The sequence below is a fragment of the Hordeum vulgare genome, chromosome 1H (genome assembly GCF_904849725.1).
Source record: "Hordeum vulgare subsp. vulgare chromosome 1H, MorexV3_pseudomolecules_assembly, whole genome shotgun sequence".
Lineage (NCBI taxonomy): Eukaryota > Viridiplantae > Streptophyta > Magnoliopsida > Poales > Poaceae > Hordeum > Hordeum vulgare.
The window spans coordinates 409,725-427,632 of record NC_058518.1 but is presented as its reverse complement, the minus strand read 5'-3'; the positions used below and the strand labels follow the sequence as shown (position 1 = coordinate 427,632).

Sequence of the window (17,908 nt, the reverse complement as noted above, 5' to 3'; positions counted from 1 at the left end):
GTAGTGGAGATAGGCTGCGGTGGAGGGTGTCGCGGCCTTGGCCAAACGGAGACGCGGCTAGGGTGGCCGATGCTTCAGGAGATCAAGCGGGGGAGCAGTGGTGCCATGGGGATGTTGTAGAGCTTTGGGACCATCGGTCGACACCGAGGAACGGGACAAGTAGGGACAGCACCATGGGAGAAGGTGGGTGATCATTGTCCTTCGGTTAAGACTCAAAAAAGGGGAAGTGTACAGGGATGGCTGGAGCATTGGAGAAGCCATTGGGTGAGAGATATTAGGATGAAACGGTTTTGATATTTTTAGCGACCTGTGTCTTGGCTTTCGGGTAGTGTATACCCTCTAGAAGATCGAATCGTGCAGCTGCATGATTAAACATATGGAAAAGATTAACCCCTCAAAGTTGAAGGATAGTGCAAGCGCTAGAGATGCTCTTAACCAAACACTAACACTAAAAGTTCATGTGGGAAAATAACCAAGTTATACAAGACAAAATATAAGCTTAAGGCATACAGGATGGGGTTCTATCATGTACAACAGTAGTGCGAGAGGAAAGATGCGCCTTAGGTGCTCTGATCAAATTCACATGAATATATAGTATTCTTGGGTTTAGGGTATAGTACATGTATAGCACAATGGCGCACACAGAGAGAGAGAGGGGGGGAGGGAGGAAGAGAGCGGGGGAAGTGTGCAGGGAGGGATCTTGGAGGAGCGGTGGAGATGGAGGCCGAGGTCCGTTGTGCTGCGGATGTAGCGCAAGATGCGCTTAACCAAAATGAGGTGAGCCACGCGTGGGTTGTGCAAGACGAGGCAACACTGGTGCCCAGCCTAGGCGATGTCCGGGTGCATCATCATCAGGTATTGGAGAGCGCCAATGAGACTGTGGTACTCAGACGCATCGGTGGCAGGCGCACCATCCGTTCCAGACAACTTTGAGTGGGTGTCGACCAGTCGACCATGTTGACGCCGTCAAGGAGCTCCTAGGTGTCGCCACCCTGAGACAAGAAGAAACCGTCGGCGTTCCGGGTGACCGCAATGCCCAAAAAATAGTGCATAGCGCCCAAGTCCTTCATAGAGAATTCCTTCGAGATCTGCTTCTGCAGCCGGTGTAGGAGAGCTGGGACTACGTGGCAAGTATGGTAGCATCGATAGGTAGGCCGTCACGTCATTGTTGTGCAGCACTAACAGGGATGGGTTCGAGCAGGAGTCGTGGAAGCTGAGCATGTGGATGAATGTGGCTAACCAAGTATGGTAGCTTGCCTCGGGATCATAGCGGGCGAGGAGAGGCATTGGGCGTGAGGTGAGGCATGGGACCGATCGGGCTCAGTGTGCTGCCGCATGGGTCGAAAGGGTGGGGAAGGGGCGACAGAGGTGGGGCAGGGGGCGAAGGTGCCGCAATGGCTGATCGGTAAATGGTAGCTAAAGAGTGGCTAGTAGAGGTGCCTGGTAACTGATACCATGTAGAGCAATAGTGCAAGAGGAAGATGCACCTTAGGTGCTCTCATCACATAGTACACATGAATATATAGTACTCCCTCCGTTCCTAAATATAAGTCTTTGTAAAGATTTCACTAGTGGACTATATACGGATGTATATAGACATATTTTAGAGTATAGATTCAATCATTTTGCTTCGTATGTAGACCCTTAGTGAAATCGCTTAAAAGACTTATATTTAGGAACGGAGGGAGTACATGACTACATGTGTAGTGCAATGGCGCACAGGGCGAGAGAGAGGAAGACATCGGGGCGACGTGCGTAGGTATGGACAGCTGCTACATCCACGTAAAAAATTACGTATGCTTACGGGCTAGTCGGACTTGTCCACGTTTGATTGGATTAAGGGGACGTTGAGGCCCACCCCTAAAAATCAATGGAAGATTAGTAGTAGATTAAGAATAATATTTTGGATTTGGAAGAATTTATTTGTAAGTCTAGCAGTTTAGATAGGTACGGGGTGAGCACGTATGTTCATGGGATCGCCATGCTACTGCTAACATATCTGAAGACTATATGGCCATCAAATGACAAAGCACATGAATACAAAGTACATGTGTTTTGAACTTATTGAATAATAAATCGATGCAAATGTTGAGGGCTTCGTTCCCCCTTTTCAAAAAAAATTTCCAATGGCAACGCGAGATAGGTCAACCAACCGTTATGCCTTAGCATTAGTGATTAGTCAGTCTTGAATGACTTTACTATTTATGAGCGTGAACTTGTTTGTTTGGGCGTGGGTACGTGTGGGCGAGCAAAAATGCTACATCTACGTAAAGCTTTATGAATCCTTATGTAATCTTAACAAAACTAATCTCGCTGGCCCCCCTAATTTCAGTGGAGTGGACCCGCCTTCCTAATTTCATCCAGACAGAAACTGCCATCTCAGCTCTTACATTAAATCACGTAGCACTCTTACGTAGATGTAGCATTGTTGGTGGGCGAGTGGGTGCGTGGGTGTCTGCTTGCGTGTGCCTTTGCTAAATTTATAAAGACTTACACAAGGTTACAAGCTGATTAAGATTATGTCTTTTCAACTAATTTTCAAGGGTACGAGGCCATCATCCCTCTTAATCTCTAATTAAAATTAATCTGTCTGTAAGCTTTTTGTAAAGCTATGTATGTATAGCATTATTAATGAGCATGTGTGCGCGTGCATCCGAGCCCAATCACAAATCACCGGTGCTGCATTATCAGCCTTGGCTGCATCAGCACTCCAGCCCCATACGTCATGCCGTTGTCAGTCGAGTTTGAGAACATACAATGCATTTTAGTCTCTTGCTAAAATATTTTGTAATTAATCAGCCAATGAAGCTGTTTAACTTAACAAGTTTAAGATACGTCTCGCTGATGGCCCATTTGTAAATTCCTAATCTATTGTATTAATTTTATTTAGGATGGCAAGTACAAGGACAAAAACAAGTATTTCCAGGGAGCAGACTGGACCTGTGCATGTGGCTTTCGATTGCCTTGCTGGTAACTACGGTGCATTCATTGGCAAGCTTCGTGAAGAGTTGGCAAACCACCCGGACAAGGCCGAAGTCCATGGCCGTCCTGTTCTCGCCAAGCAAAAGGATGGACCGCCCAACAGGTTGATGCACATCAAGCTACTGGGCAACGATGACGAAACAACCACCATTGCCATTCGGGATGACAATGTGTACCCTACGGGCTTCCGGGGTCGGAACGGAAGGTGGTACGAGTTTGGCGTCGAAGGGAGCTCCGTGCGTATCCTCAAAGAGTCCACCTTTTTAGGCTGCGAACCCACCTATCGAAGCTTATTAGGTTTCAATGAAGAGGAGAGAAAATCAAGAAAGGGTACCAAAACTCACCGTAAAGCTTGGCAAGATCAATTGAGGGTTGACAAGTATTCGGCGTTGGAAGCCATAAGTACATTGTCATGCTACTGGCAGCCAGAGGGCCAATCAGTCGACCGCCACACGAGGAAGGCATTGGCGCGCCTGATTTTGATGATTTGTGATTCCGCACGGTTGGCACCAATCTACAGGACGGTGAAAAATGGATGGAACCAATCTACAGGAAGGGCCATCTCTGAGCAGCAGATCCGGTATATATATGCTTGGGTGAGAATGTCGGCCTTGCTGATGGGAATGAGGATACAAGAATCTGGTCTGGGCAACATCGGGGTCGTGGAGCAAAAAGACGCAGCTGAAGTAGTGCACCTGGTTCTTAACAAAACATGGCCCATCCGCCATCACCTTGTGCCTGTCCCTGTGCTACCTGTGGTCAACGGCCGATCTATGCTGGAGGTGCTGAACGTGGGAACAAGTGACTATCGCGTTGGCACCGTCACTTTCATCGACAGTATAGGAGGGCGGATCATTATCTTCAGTTATCCACGACCAAGGAGCACCTATGAGGTACATTGATCTCCCCTTGTTCCTCAATTAATTTTCATCCATCTGAGCCTGAGAATGACATGATCTCCCCCTGTTCCATTGCTTGCTCGTACATACCACATGCGTGCACTACAGGATTCCTCCCGTCTGATTTCGGTACGCACCAAACCAATGGATCGAAGCGGACATGTCTCAGCCAACAGCAGCTTCCGCGTTGAAGTTAAGCCCGAAGCCGGCTTCGACGAGTATTGCAGCGATGGTGATGATAACTTCACCGGTGAAAGCAAGGCTGTCTCTTCCTCTACCATCACTACAGATAGCACCGATGATGCCCAAAGTGACCTTGAGTTGGACGGATCTACCGTCATCGAAATCCCATACAACCAAGGCGAAGCTGGCTCCTGTATCAGCTCTAGGCACCACATCGGAAAGGGTGATCACCTCTATATGGACTACGTGCTGCTGAACAACGCCATGCAGGCTACCGTGCAGGTCAAGCTGAAGCCCAAGGGAGTCCTCACACCGGACGCCACCATCCGTCTCTCTGGTGGAATTGCGGCGCAATGCAACGGCAGCAACATCTTCCTTCTCGTCAAGCACGAACAAGATGACATGAAACTGCAATTGGATATCCTCCAGACATCCGATGGCCTGATCAGTATTCCGATACCACTGATGCGGTCGGTCTTTGCAGTCACAGTCGGCTCGGAGCTCATTCTAAGTGTGGGGTTGCATGTTGTATGTTCGAGCTATGACAAGGCCGTCTCCTTTAAGGTCGATCATCTTGCATTCCCCAATTTTGGCAAGCGTCCGAAGCTTACAAAGAAAATCGACGGGCCCGGAATGGTGGCTCAAGTGGTTGTCACTGCCTCCTAGACCAAGTTCTTCTTACTGCGTGAGGTGAGTACGACCATGGTTATTTACACTTACAGTATTATTAACCCGATTCAAATTCTGTCTACATATATATATGCTAATTATTCGGTTACTGTTTTTGTGGATTTTGGTTGGGAAACGCTTCCAATCGTTCGGCTGGCTGGCCAGGGCTTGCAACATTTTTTCGTCCAGATTTACTGCAACCACGTTTAAATTTGCTACAACCGTTTCACATTTTGCTGCAATTTGTCCATTAAAAAAGTTACATCCACATTTGGTTGCAACTTGAGTTTGTTCGACTTTTTTTTCCTACAACCCACATTTTATTTTTCCACCACGCATCATCAGCATCCTTTTTTTTGTTACGACCACGTTGATATTTTTTTGCTACAATCATATTTTTGTTCTAAACGTGGACGAAATTTACTGCGTCGTGGCCTAAATTTCCTGCATGGAAGAACTAATGGTGCCCTGCATGGAAGAACTAATGGTGTGGCCCGTGGATCTGACAACTGGGCAGCGGTACGCCGGCGCCCAGTACTGCTCATTTTGGTTGTGTGCATCTTCGCTATGTAGAGGATGAGTGTAATGCTTAAATCTAAATAATAAATACCTTTATCAAAAAAAATCAAAGTATGCCCATTAATTATATACATTCTACTTTCAGGGAGACGTATACATAACGAGCATTGATGGAGATCATCCTACCACGCGACTGGAGCAGTGAGCACACACCCACACTGCTAGATGAAGAATAAATGAATCATGCGTTTAATTTTGCTTAGTTTGTGTGTTGTTTCTTAGTTACGGATTTCTTCAACACCCTTGCTCAGCAAACCACAAGGGCTCTCTGCTATTAGTTCTCACCAAATTACGATCGATTTTATTCTGGAACCAACATTTATAGCGGATTTGTTTCATTACACCTATGCAATGTTTGTGCACCAACTATCTCAATACCAGACTGTATTCTGGAACCAATATCATATATTTGTGTGTTTGTTGACCAGGCCGTCTAGGCCTTTGGCTTTCGCCGAACGTGTTTTGGCTGGTCCACTCTTCCATATGGTTGAGATAGTTCAGTTCATAGGAACATCCCCGGACATGATCTGGACCCAACCGATCACTACATTTCCTACGTGTGCCCCCTCCTCCCCCCTCCCCCTCTAAGTGACCGCGACAGCGACGTTCGTGCAGGGGGGGCACACCCCGAAACCAAGCGATGGACGTCTACGCATGCCACGTCACTTTCAGACATGGAAGAGGGACCACCACAAGATCTAGTGGCATAGTTAACCCTAGAAGCCCCCCGACCACACTCTTAGACATGCGAAGAACAATTCGTGAACGGTAGTCTATTGAGATACTTAGTCATCTTTTAAAATTATGAAAAAAATACCGTACAACTTGCATCACATGTCTCTACACAGTGTAAAAAATTTATGAATTTTTCATGCTCCCACTCTTCAGAACAGTTCACGCAACAACAAAACCGACAAACGTCACCTCGGTGTTACCGCCGTCCGTGTAGCGGTCTAGGCCTTTGGCTTTCGCCGAACGTGTTTTGGCTGGTCCACTCTTCCATATCGTTGAGATAGTTCAGTCCATAGGAACATCCCCGGACATGATCTGGACCCAACCGATCACTACATTTCCTACGTGTGCCCCCTCCCCCCCCCCCTCTAAGCGACGGCGACAGCGACAATTTTATATCCATGGGTTATATTTATATATCCTACCCGTTATGTCGTGGGAAGGGCATGGGTATGACCCTGAATTCATGGATATATCCATACCCTACGCGTTTAAACTACATGTTATTTGATGAAATGTGTCGTGAGCTTGTGAACCTATATTAAAGTTATCATCAATTGTGAATTTTAGTTGAGATAATTTTCATGTACTCAAAGAGCAAAACTGTCTCAAAGTAAATATGTAAATACTCCCTTTGTTTCTAAATATAATACTTTTTAAAGGTTGTAATATAGACTAGATAGGAGCAAGATGAATGAATCTACATCTTTAAATATGACTATATTCATTTGTATGTAGTTTATAATAAAATCTCTAAAAGGCCTTATATTTAAAAACGGAGGGAGTATCATCTACACATTTCATGCACAAGTGTTCGAATCCTTCCTCTGCAAGCAAGCAAGCATACGAGAGAGGGAAAGGAAAACACAGCCGTGACACTCCACTCCACTCCACTTACTACCTCCTTTTCAGATTATAAAGCTTGCACGTATCCCTATATTTATAATTTGACCAAGATAAATTGTGTTGTATAGTCTAAAAATTATATCATTAGAAAGTAGACAGTTTGAAGTTTTTAATGACATATTTTTTGTGATATATAACTTATATTACGATGATTTATTTGGCAACCTAGGGATACACTCAAGACTTATAAACCGGAAAGGAGGTAGTATGTAGCAACTGCGAGGAATGGTGTGATGAGACATGGCGCATCAATTTTGTCGCACTAGTGGTGCCGCAATGCAAGACCAAAGCAAAGCATTTGGGCCAATAGTAAGTGCATCTCTAGCAGACCTTTTAAAATAACTAACTATAAGGGCTCCTTTGATTCAAATGAATACTATAAGATCTTTGAAGGATTAAAATTCTTTGGATTTTTTTTACATTGGTCATTTAATTCATAGGATTGAATTTCATAGGAATTTTTCCTATGAAATCTTTTATACAATATTTCATTGGAAATCTAACATCCACTCCAATCTCTTTTCATATTTTCTTTGTTTTTCCTGTGACATCAAACACTCTTTTCTAAATCCTATAGGGTTCAAATGGACATGTCACTCCAACCCTCTACTTTTCCTATTTTCGTGTTTTCAAAATCCTGCGAATCAAAGAGACCCTAAAGCTAAAATAAGGATCGCAAAAAGGCGTTTTAAGGGTTTGTTTTAACTACCGACAAACAAATACTAGAAAAACGAACCTAAAATTAAATTTTCTTCACATACAAAAATAATTCTTTTCTCCGGCCCAGCCGGCCATGCCAGCCAGGCTGACAATGCCAAATCGTCCGCCGGCTGCGCCCTGCTCCATTGCCGGCCGCACCGGGTTTAACCATTTTTAATGGGTCTGCTATAGATGCTCTAAGAGCATCTAGAGCCGGACTTGGTAAATCCGAACACTTAAACACGCGCGTATGCGTCCGGATACATCCACGGACACTGACCGGTCAAGACTTTAATTTTTCTTCTCACACTCAAATCCATAGGCTGCTTGCTTGGTTGGTTCGCTAGCTTTGCACATACGCCGCATACGGTTCGTGGGTGATTTGAGAGTTCAAAAACCAACAGACGGCACTGTCGTGTTAGGCTTGTAAAAATAGTTAGAACTATTCATTGGCATTGGAACGTCTATTCTTTTGACAGGGCATTGTAAAAGTAGTAGGGGTTAGCTAGGTGACCCGACTCCCACGCGCTGGCTATGGCTAGCTAGGTGTCACTGGCCAAAATAATGATGAAGATGCTCAGCGGGCACAGCAAAAGTGCCACAAGCACTGCAGGGAAATGCATTCTGAGTCCTGGCGCAGAGACTGGAGAGAGCAGCTTCATCCTTAATTTTCGAGGTAATATCACCAGTAATGCTTAAACTTGTCACCCATGTTCACTTTAGTGTCTGAACTTGAAAAATACGTTAAATCGGTTCTAGAACTTGACACAAGGGTGCATATACGGTGATAATCTCATCCATAGACGTATAATGCGCTGATGTGGCACTATATTTTCACCAACATACACACGTGGCATGGGACCCGCTTAAAACATATGGTTTTCTTTATGAATGTCATCATGACAACGGTTCTACATATGTGAGCACAAAGGAAAATTAAACTATAAAAATTACAGCCTTTCGGCCTCAAAAGTTAAGTAGAACTAGCTAGCAACTCAGCCTCCAAATTTTCTCATACTCTACGATGATAAAGAATCTTAATGTGCGTCCACGAAGACGCGTTAGTTTTATTAGGAATTTGTAAAACTTTGTCAACTATGATCACAGTAAATATTCGTGTATCATAGATATTATACTGACAAATAGCGTAACTTATTTATAAGTATTTTTTAAAAATATTCACACTTTTATTAATATTTTCTTGTAATAACTTTCACGCGTGACACATATTCATAACTTTTACATAACTGAAATATAGTCAGATGTAAATATTTATAATAATAAAATAATTTTAAATTTTTCATTGTTATGAATATTTTTTGTTATGCGAAAAATTCTTAAACAACAAACTTAGGAATTAGAAAATGTGCATATAATATTTAAATTTTTGTATAATTAAAAATATAATTCTAAATTGTGATTTTTCTTTATGATATTATAAAATATACAAACATTTTTATAACAAGAAATACAATTTAGTTTGTATGATTTGTCTAAAAATAGTACCTTAATACTATTTAAAATTACTTGAACATCATACTAAATAAGTTATATTTTATATGTATAATATTTACAACACACTAGTATTTCAGATTTATATTTATTACCATCATTATAATTTACATACTTTTTGCAAATTTAAGAAAAAACTAACATTGACCGCACTGATTTGAGCCCATTAAAACCATACAGATATCCTAAAAAACATACGTCTCAGTTTGTTTATATCGATATGACGTTTACACACTTTGTAAACTAATCTTAATAGGAGGGGCGGCTAGCACACGTTGTCCGCTATCCCTGGAAGATAGTTCAAATCATTTATACAACAAAATTTAACTGGGTTTTTTCCTTTGTGCTGAGATGTGGGTGAGCTGGTCATAGAGACATATATAAAGCAAGCCCTTTGTTAGAAGTGTCTCTCACGTCATGTGTGCATTATACGTCATATAGATAGGATTACGACCGTATTTGAACGTTTGTGTCAAGTTCTAGAACCAGTTCGATGTATTTTTCAAGTTCAAGCACCAAAATGAACATCAGTGACAAGTTTAAGCACCACTCATGATATTACCTCTTAATTTTATTTGACCGGTGGAAGGTCTCAACTTTTGTTTTGAAGCACCGGCTGCTCAACTCAATATGCAGCCTTGCAGGGCTCAAGTTTCTGAACCAACGCTAGAGTAGTTCTTTTCTTCGCCGCATTGCGGGTTCATGTCTAAACCTTCTTCCTTTATTAATGAAAATAATACATCCTTTGTCTTATTTTGAAAAAATAATTATTATGAACCAACGCGGCTACGGGAAAAGAAACCGACGACTGTTATATCTTACATTCTTAAGAAATTGATGGATGTGGCTCCCTTCCATCCACGGCGACTGAAGTTAGATTTTGGTTTCGTGGTGGCATCATTCATATGTTTCCTCCTTTTCCAAAAAATAAAATCATCCATATGTATATGGCAGTGCTGCATCAAATAATAGTGCTTCAATTTCAATCCCATCTTCATAGGGTGGTTGACAATGTCGAGGAGCTTGTGTGTCAGTGTTGTTGCAGGGCATTTTCTCCGTCACGTTGTGGTGTTGGTTTGATCGTGAGCATCTTTTTGTTTTTAAAAGTAGAAAATTGTATTATGTTTGGGTCCGGTTGGAGTCCGGTTGAAGTTGCTCTAAGTGAGTGACAATGTTACTCCTCATGAGGACTGTATCCGGATACCTGAGTTGCCTCCGTGCGGTCCAACGATGTTGACAAGTCATTGTCCCCGGCGCCTCAATCCCGTGGCCCGTAACGAGAGGACAAGCGGAGGCCCGAGGCACCACAGGAACACACACACGCACACTCAAAGCAAGGCTGGTTGTAATAGGCAGTATCATATACTAGTATCATGCATAATACTATTTATGATACTTTTATTACAAACAACCTAAGAAATGTTGTACCAACTGACAACAGGAGCGAACGTACATGAATGTTGTGCCTCCTTCCCCAAACGAGGAAGACAGCGAATATGCATGCGGGTGAAAGTGCTACTCCATTTTTCTTACTTTGAGTCCTGGTTTTCTGTCAAGAGTAGTATAGTGTAGTATAGTGGTGCTACTTTCAGTCAAGAGTAGTATAGTGTGTTTTCTGGTTTTTAGTGCAGCAGCCAGGCGAATCCATAGAAAGACACGAAAGGTTCTCGGCTGTCTCTGCTGCGCGTGGCAGTAAACATATCATATCATATCATACGTGGATGATGAAAACTGAGAGCAACAGATAAGTAGGCGTTTGTTGAAAACAAGTACAATAGTATAGCAAGATGTTGGTTATAAGTCATTGTCATGTCATTTATAGCTTACATTATACTCCCTCCGTTTTAAAATATAAGACCTTTTAGAGGTTTCACTAGGAGACTATATACGGAGCAAAATGAATGAATCTACATTCTAAAATATGTCTAAGCACATCCGTATGTAGTTTATAGTGTAATCTTTAAAATGTCTTATATTTAAAAACGGAGGGAGTAGTTAATATGTAGAATAGTTCATTGTAAAATTATACTAATTTTTATTACATGATCCATCATTCATATTCATAAAATGTTTACTAAGAGTCTGCTTACCTTTTTTCTCATTTTCTCTTTCCTCTAACTAAATAAAAATATATTAATTTATTTTTATAATCACCTGACTCATCTTTATTGTATTCGCTCTCACACTATCAGTGCTCGAGCCGGCCACAGCTGAATTTGCACGCGTGTTGTATCTTGGCCGTCGCCCACCTGCAGATTCGTTGAATTTTTTGAGTTTTTTCTTTTCCACCTCAGGTGAATCCATCAATTCAGATTCCTGCTTCTCTTTTCATGAACAGACATTGGCCTGTCGTGGCCCATGTAAGAGCATGTCTAGTAGAGTCCTTAAACCCTAAAAAAAAAATCGTTTTTACGGGTTGGATGAAAAAATGCGTAGATTAGAACACCTTAACCCTTAAACCTTAAAAAAATTAAGGATCGGACCTACAAACCATCACCCAACCTGTAGAAGTGAGGATTGGAAGGCAAAATCTACCCCAACCCTCACTTCGATCCGGTCACGCGTGGGAGGGAAATTTCCCGTCCCCAACCTCCTCCCGCGCCTCCCCCGAGCCGCCGCCGCCGTCCCGCCCCCACGTCGACTCGAGCCGCCTTCGGCCGCATATCGGGCCGCCGCCGCCGTCCCGCCCCCGAGCTCCTCCACCGCCGCCGGCCGCATCTCGGGCCACCACCGTCGTCCCACCCCGAGCTCCTTCACCGCCGCCCCCGAGCTCCTCCACCGCGGGTCGTCCAAGGTGAGCTCCCCTACTCCTCCTCCCTCTGTCTCCACACCGCCGGCCTCCACACCGCCAGCCTCCTCCACAGCGAGCTCCGGCCGGCCCTGTTTCCTGTATTTTTGTTACAGAGCAACACTACATTTTTTGTTTTGTGTTGTGTAGATGGATGCTTTGTCCGATGATTCCGGTTGGTCGTCATCGGACGATACGTACATTGAGGACTTGCTTCAAGACGATGATGTCGAGATGATGGGCCTCCTCCTCGACGTGGAAGAGTTTGAAGACCGCGTGAAGCTGATGGATCAGAGGAGAGGGTTGAAGATGGGGCGAGTCGCCATCTACAGGAACCGCTGTCTCGGACACGAACATTTGATGCGAGACTACTTCGCGGAGGTACCGACATACCCACCTCGCCTTTTCCGGAGAAGGTACCGAATACGCCGTAGTTTGTTTGTGAAAATTATCACCGATTGTGAGGCCGCCTCAGATTACTTCAAGCGTGGTAGATCCGTCGCCGGTATCATGGGGTTTAGTGCGTACCAAAAGATATCGGTTGCAATGCGGGTGCTCGCCTATGGCATACCCGCGGACTATACGGACGAGTATCTTCGCATTGGACAAGATACAACCACGACGTCCGTTCGTAGGTTTGCAAAATTGGTCATCCGGTTGTATGGTGATGAGTATCTTCGGGCACCCAGCGAGGAAGATACAAAGAGATTGATGGAGATGAATGAAAAAAGGGGATGGTCGGGGATGCTTGGTAGTCTTGATTGCATGCATTGGACATGGAAAAATTGTCCAAAGGCATGGCAAGGAATGTATTGTGGTAAAAGTCGTGATGCTACCATTGTGCTTGAGGCTGTGGCATCGGAGGACACATGGATTTGGCATGCATTTTTTGGTTTGCCGGGAACACTCAATGATATCAATGTGCTCAATAGATCTCCTTTGTTCAAAATATTAGTTTCTGGGGATGCTCCAACTTGCAACTACAAAATAATGGACAATGAGTACTCAATGGGATACTATCTCACCGATGGAATTTAACCCGATTGGGCAACTCTTGTGAAGTCCATCAAGGAGAACAATGGGGTGCCCTTAACCAGAAAAGAGGCTCATTTCACCAAGGAACAAGAGGCAGCCCGCAAGGATATTGAGAGAGCTTTCGGTGTTTTGCAAGCAAGATTTGTCATAGTTCGGGGGCTAGCTCATTTTTGGGACAAAAAAACCTTGGAGAAAATCATGAAATGTTGTGTGATTCTACACAACATGATCATCAAGGATGAGAGAGGGTTAAAACTGCCTTGTTTCTATGACAATGTTGGTACTCGTGTGCAACCGGAAATAAACCCTTGTCGCGTACAAGATTTTCTGGAAGCACATCATAAAATTGAGGATGCAAACACTCATGGTCAGCTCCGGGATGATCTAATAGAGCACCAGTGGCAGTTGGTTGGGCGGTGCCAAGGCCCATGATCTACCTTTTGTTTACTTTTCTATGTCCTATTTGATTCGAATAATTATTATAATTTGCTTAAAAACATTTTTGTAATAAATTGAATGATTATTACGTGTTTGAAAGTACTATTCTGTGTTATTGAGATGATGAAAATTGTGATATGTCAAATGACAGTTTTAAGGGTTGGGGTTGGGGTTGGGGCAAAGACTAAAACCCTCAAACCCAACCCTTATAACGGAATATTCCTGCCTCGTTATGGATAAGTATAACATCCATAAGTATAACATCGTTCAAGCGATATTGATATTGCCCTTATAATGATGTTGATTCAGCTCAATCTTGATATTGCGTACCATGTTGTTTGAATCTAGACACATCCATGCCTCGTTTGTTTACGACATTCACAGTCGAAAGCGTTAATTAATTTTCGTCGATATTACGAATCCTAGTAATAACGTAAAATCATGACAAAAACTAATAAAACTGCAAAGCCCATTCTTCTCCTTTTGGCAAAAGGTTATGGAATGGCAATATTTTGGCAGTAATTGATTTCATTCTTGGAAAAAGGCAAGCATTTATTTACGAATGAAATAGGAAAGAGAAAAAAAAACAGAGCGGAAGAAAAGAAAAAACAGCAGCAGTGGGGAATGCGGCGGACCCGACCCGAGCCCACGGATCGATCGCACTCGGAAGGAATGCCGGCGCCGGCGCAGCCCCCGTCCGTCGCCGGCGGCGGCGCGGCGTGGCGCCACCTGCTGCTCCTCCTCACGGCGCTCCCGCTCGCGCTCGCCCTCCTCGCGTTCGCCCTCCAGTGGCGCGGCGCCGGCGTCGACGACCCCGGCTCGCGCTGGCCCCCGCGCCTCGCCGTGCCGGCGCCGTCGAGGCTGCAGTCCCTCCGCTCCGCCTCCTGCGTCGAGGTGCTCGCCGCCTCCTCCGCCCCCACCTTCCCCTACCTCCGCGGCTGGTCCTTCCACTTGGACGCGCCCGACACCCACCACCCAAAGGTACCGCCTTTTCCTCACCCCTCACGTCTCGCCGCCGGCCGCCGGCGTGTCTGACCTGCTCATCTTTCGTCCTCCTGCCTGCCAGGTGTGCGTGCAGACGAGCACCTCCGCCGGCCTGGACCAGATCCTGCCGTGGCTCTACTACCACAAGGTCGTCGGCGTCGCGCACTTCCTCCTCTTCGTCGAGGGCAAGGCCGCCAAGCCCACCGTCGCCGGCGTCCTCGAGTCCATCCCCGTGCGTTCCTCGCCTCATCAGATTTCCAACAAATCTGACTCTGCTTGTCTGTTCTGAGTCTCTGTTTCTGTTTCTGTTTCAGGGTGTGAAGGTGGTGTACAGGACCAAGGAACTTGAGGAGCAGCAGGCCAGGAGGTCCGAAACAATTTTCGCCGAGTTCCTCGATTCATTTCCGATATCCATTCTGATGATGCATATGTTTCACCTGACCCGCAGCCGAATCTGGAACGAAACCTGGCTCGCGGGATTCTTCTACAAGCCTTGCAACTACGAACTGTTCGTCAAGCAGTCGCTCAACATGGAGATGGCGATCGTAATGGCCAGGGTATGTATGTTTGTTTTCGGCCTATCACCAGCAACTATTACCAGTAGTATATTCAGTTAGAGTATTATATTTATCATAAACAAAAAAAAAAAGAATTATTTCTTCATGGTAGGAATCTGGCATGGATTGGATAATGCATCTGGACACCGATGAGTTGCTGTATCCAGGTGGAGCTCCCGAGTATTCCATCAGACGTCTGTTAGCCGACGTCGCCGATGATGTTGACATGGTTATCTTTCCTAACTATGTAAGTATGCTGCTGCTCCTAATATGCCTGCCAGACTTCCTATCCATAGCAGTAGTAATTAACTTGCTTGTCTGCACTCTGCAGGAAAGCAGTGTCGAGCGTGATGATATAAAAGATCCATTCAGCGAGGTAAACCTCCTCTGTTTTTAAGAACGGGATTTTTCTCAAGTTCCGTTGGATATAACGCCGGCTGATGGAAACAACTTATGTTTAAATACTCTGATATGATTTCTATTGTTCGGTTACATCTAGAGTCTGATACTTTGGTATGATTTATGTGTGTCTAATGCACTGATATGGTTGTTTACATTTGCTTGAAAATTTAGTTTCAGGTTGCACTGTAATCTGGTGGCTTGTCAGATTTCCATTTAGCCTAGCATGCTCGGACTAAGTTTTTCATGCTTTTTTAGTGTAAACTTGACATGGAACTATAGCTAATTTAGCAAATTACTTGAAGAGAATAGAGAAGCAAATGAAATAGTCTAGACCTCCCATATGTGCGACAAGTCAGTGAGTACAAACACTGAAGCACCAGTCAACCTGGCAACAGATTAAGCAACTCGGCTGAGTTTTTACAGATTAAGCAACACTGTAGCTTTTTTTAAACTCTAATATCTTGCCATCTCTAGTACTCCGTATGATTTTTTTTTCTCATATACAACTAGTGACCAATCATGGTTGTTATGTTTTACCAGGTGTCTATGTTCAAGAAGAATTATGATCATCTCCCCAAAGATACTTACTTTGGCATGTATAAGGAAGCAACCAGAGGCAATCCTAACTATTTCATTACTTATGGTAATGGAAAATCTGCTGCGCGAATTCAAGATAATCTTCGTCCAAACGGTGCGCATAGATGGCATAACTACGCAAAGAGCCCAAAGTAAGGACCTTTGCCCATAGCATCCATTTTTTTCAGAACCACATGCGAGTCTCTGAGTGGAGTTGATTCTTATAATATTGTTGCAACGTAACTGACAGTGAGATCAAGCTGGAGGAGGCTGCAGTTCTGCACTATACATACACCAAATTTTCAGACTTAACATCTAGACGTGATCGCTGTGGATGCAAGCCTACGAAACAAGATGTTAAAAGATGTTTCATGTTGGATTTTGACAGAGCAGTAAGTAAAGCTACTCGATTCTCTTGCAAATGAACTCCAGGATTATTTGCTTCTTTTGCATTCTTATACTAAACCTAGTGCTTCCTCTTGCATGATTTAGTTTGCTACTGTTTCTGCTACCGTCTGACTTCAACATTTACTATGCAGGCTTTTATAATCGCATCAACTGCTAGTGAAGAGGATATGCTTCGCTGGTAATTTTGATGGTCTCCTCAGTATCATAATTTTCTAGCTTCACTGAATTAACCTAAGCTGTCAAACAAAAATACTTTCGTTTTCTAGCATGTATAGTGAATAATACTCTGCTCGCAAATACATTGGTTTGGACATTTACCCAATCTCCAGTTTTCCACTCTGACGCGAATGCCAATCATGATCACAACCATATATGACAAAATTACATTTTGTAGTGAATTTGGTGCTACGAATTTCATATGGCCAATTTAGTATGAAAACAAATCAGGAAAAGATATATAGTGCTACAACCCTGTAGAAAACGACGGGAATGGTCATGGAAATTTTGTTTTCTTTTGGCCAGATAGGTGATGATATATTCGACCATGTTATCGTAAATTCAACAAAATATGTCCTATATCAGGATAAAATAAGGAATCCAATTTCCATGAGTTGATCTCCAGCACTCAGATGTATAATGAGAATACTAGCTGACCTCAATGATTCAGAGTTGGCCATTTTAGGCTGTTTTTTGTTTGTTTAGAAAATGAGTAATCCTCTGTAATGATCCTAAGACATACGACACCTGGTACGACTGTTGCTTGATTGCTATTTTGACACCTGGTATGACCGTTGCTTGATTGCTCTTTTGTCAGGTATAACGAACGCGTCGTGTGGAACGACAAGCAGCTCAACCTGAAGCTTCTTAGAAAAGGAGTGTTGACCCGTATCTATGCCCCTATGGTACACACAAAAAAACCTATTAGCCACACCATCAAAATGTCCGTCATATGTAAAGTAATAATATTCATATGCTGCGCACCTTGTTCTATCAGGCGATCGTGCAAGGCCTGCGGGAGTCTGGCGTATTCACCTCTGTCATTGCAGCGGCCGTGGACAACGGCAAAGTTCTGCTGAAGGAAATCACTGACCGAAACAGCACCGATCCCGACCATGAAGATTTACCGAGGACATTCGTCGCAGCTAATGCTAGGAAGATCTTGAACGTCGTCGAGCCTGCCCCTGCCTACAGGGATGATGGTGGCGCATCCACAGCTGTTCCTCCTTTGTCACCCCCGGGTTTGGATGAGGCGCGAGGGGGTAAGGCTGTCTGGTGACTTTGATCGGGATGAAAGAATTCTTTTGCCCATGTAGATCGGTCAGGTAGTGACAAGAAGATGATCGTGGATAGATGGGCAACCTAGGTAGTGACATGATTTTGGTCATCAAAGGACATATATATGTATTAATGGTTGGTCAATCAATATATAGAGTGGTATGGGGCAGGATATAATCAGAGGTGATGCTAGCCCATGCATCTTTTTTGTTGGTAAATGCTAGTGGAGAAAAGATGGGACTACATATACTTGCAGAAATATAAAGTATGTAGAGATAACACGG

At 43.9% G+C, this 17,908-nt stretch overlaps 1 protein-coding gene across 1 annotated transcript; it reads left to right on the top strand.

The window, feature by feature from the left end:
• Positions 1–14,079: 14,079 nt before the first annotated feature.
• LOC123431412 (glycosyltransferase-like At2g41451) lies at positions 14,080–17,842 on the top strand. Its single transcript, XM_045115358.1, has 11 exons — positions 14,080–14,403; positions 14,489–14,638; positions 14,721–14,773; positions 14,855–14,963; positions 15,076–15,210; positions 15,295–15,339; positions 15,906–16,093; positions 16,192–16,333; positions 16,481–16,527; positions 17,164–17,251; positions 17,344–17,842. Exons 1-11 carry the CDS (start codon positions 14,095–14,097, stop codon positions 17,623–17,625), a joined length of 1,548 nt encoding a protein of 515 aa, XP_044971293.1. The 5' UTR covers positions 14,080–14,094; the 3' UTR covers positions 17,626–17,842.
• Positions 17,843–17,908: the final 66 nt, after the last annotated feature.

What these genes read in the sequence shown, in the direction of transcription:
- LOC123431412 (XM_045115358.1), top strand. Translation starts at nt 14,095, where the DNA reads ATGCCGGCGCCGGCGCAGCCCCCGTCCGTCGCCGGCGGCGGCGCGGCG. An exon ending in CCGACACCCACCACCCAAAG is followed by an intron (nt 14,404 to 14,488) that starts GTACCGCCTTTT and finishes CCTGCCTGCCAG; the next exon opens with GTGTGCGTGCAGACGAGCAC. An exon ending in TAAAAGATCCATTCAGCGAG is followed by an intron (nt 15,340 to 15,905) that starts GTAAACCTCCTC and finishes ATGTTTTACCAG; the next exon opens with GTGTCTATGTTCAAGAAGAA.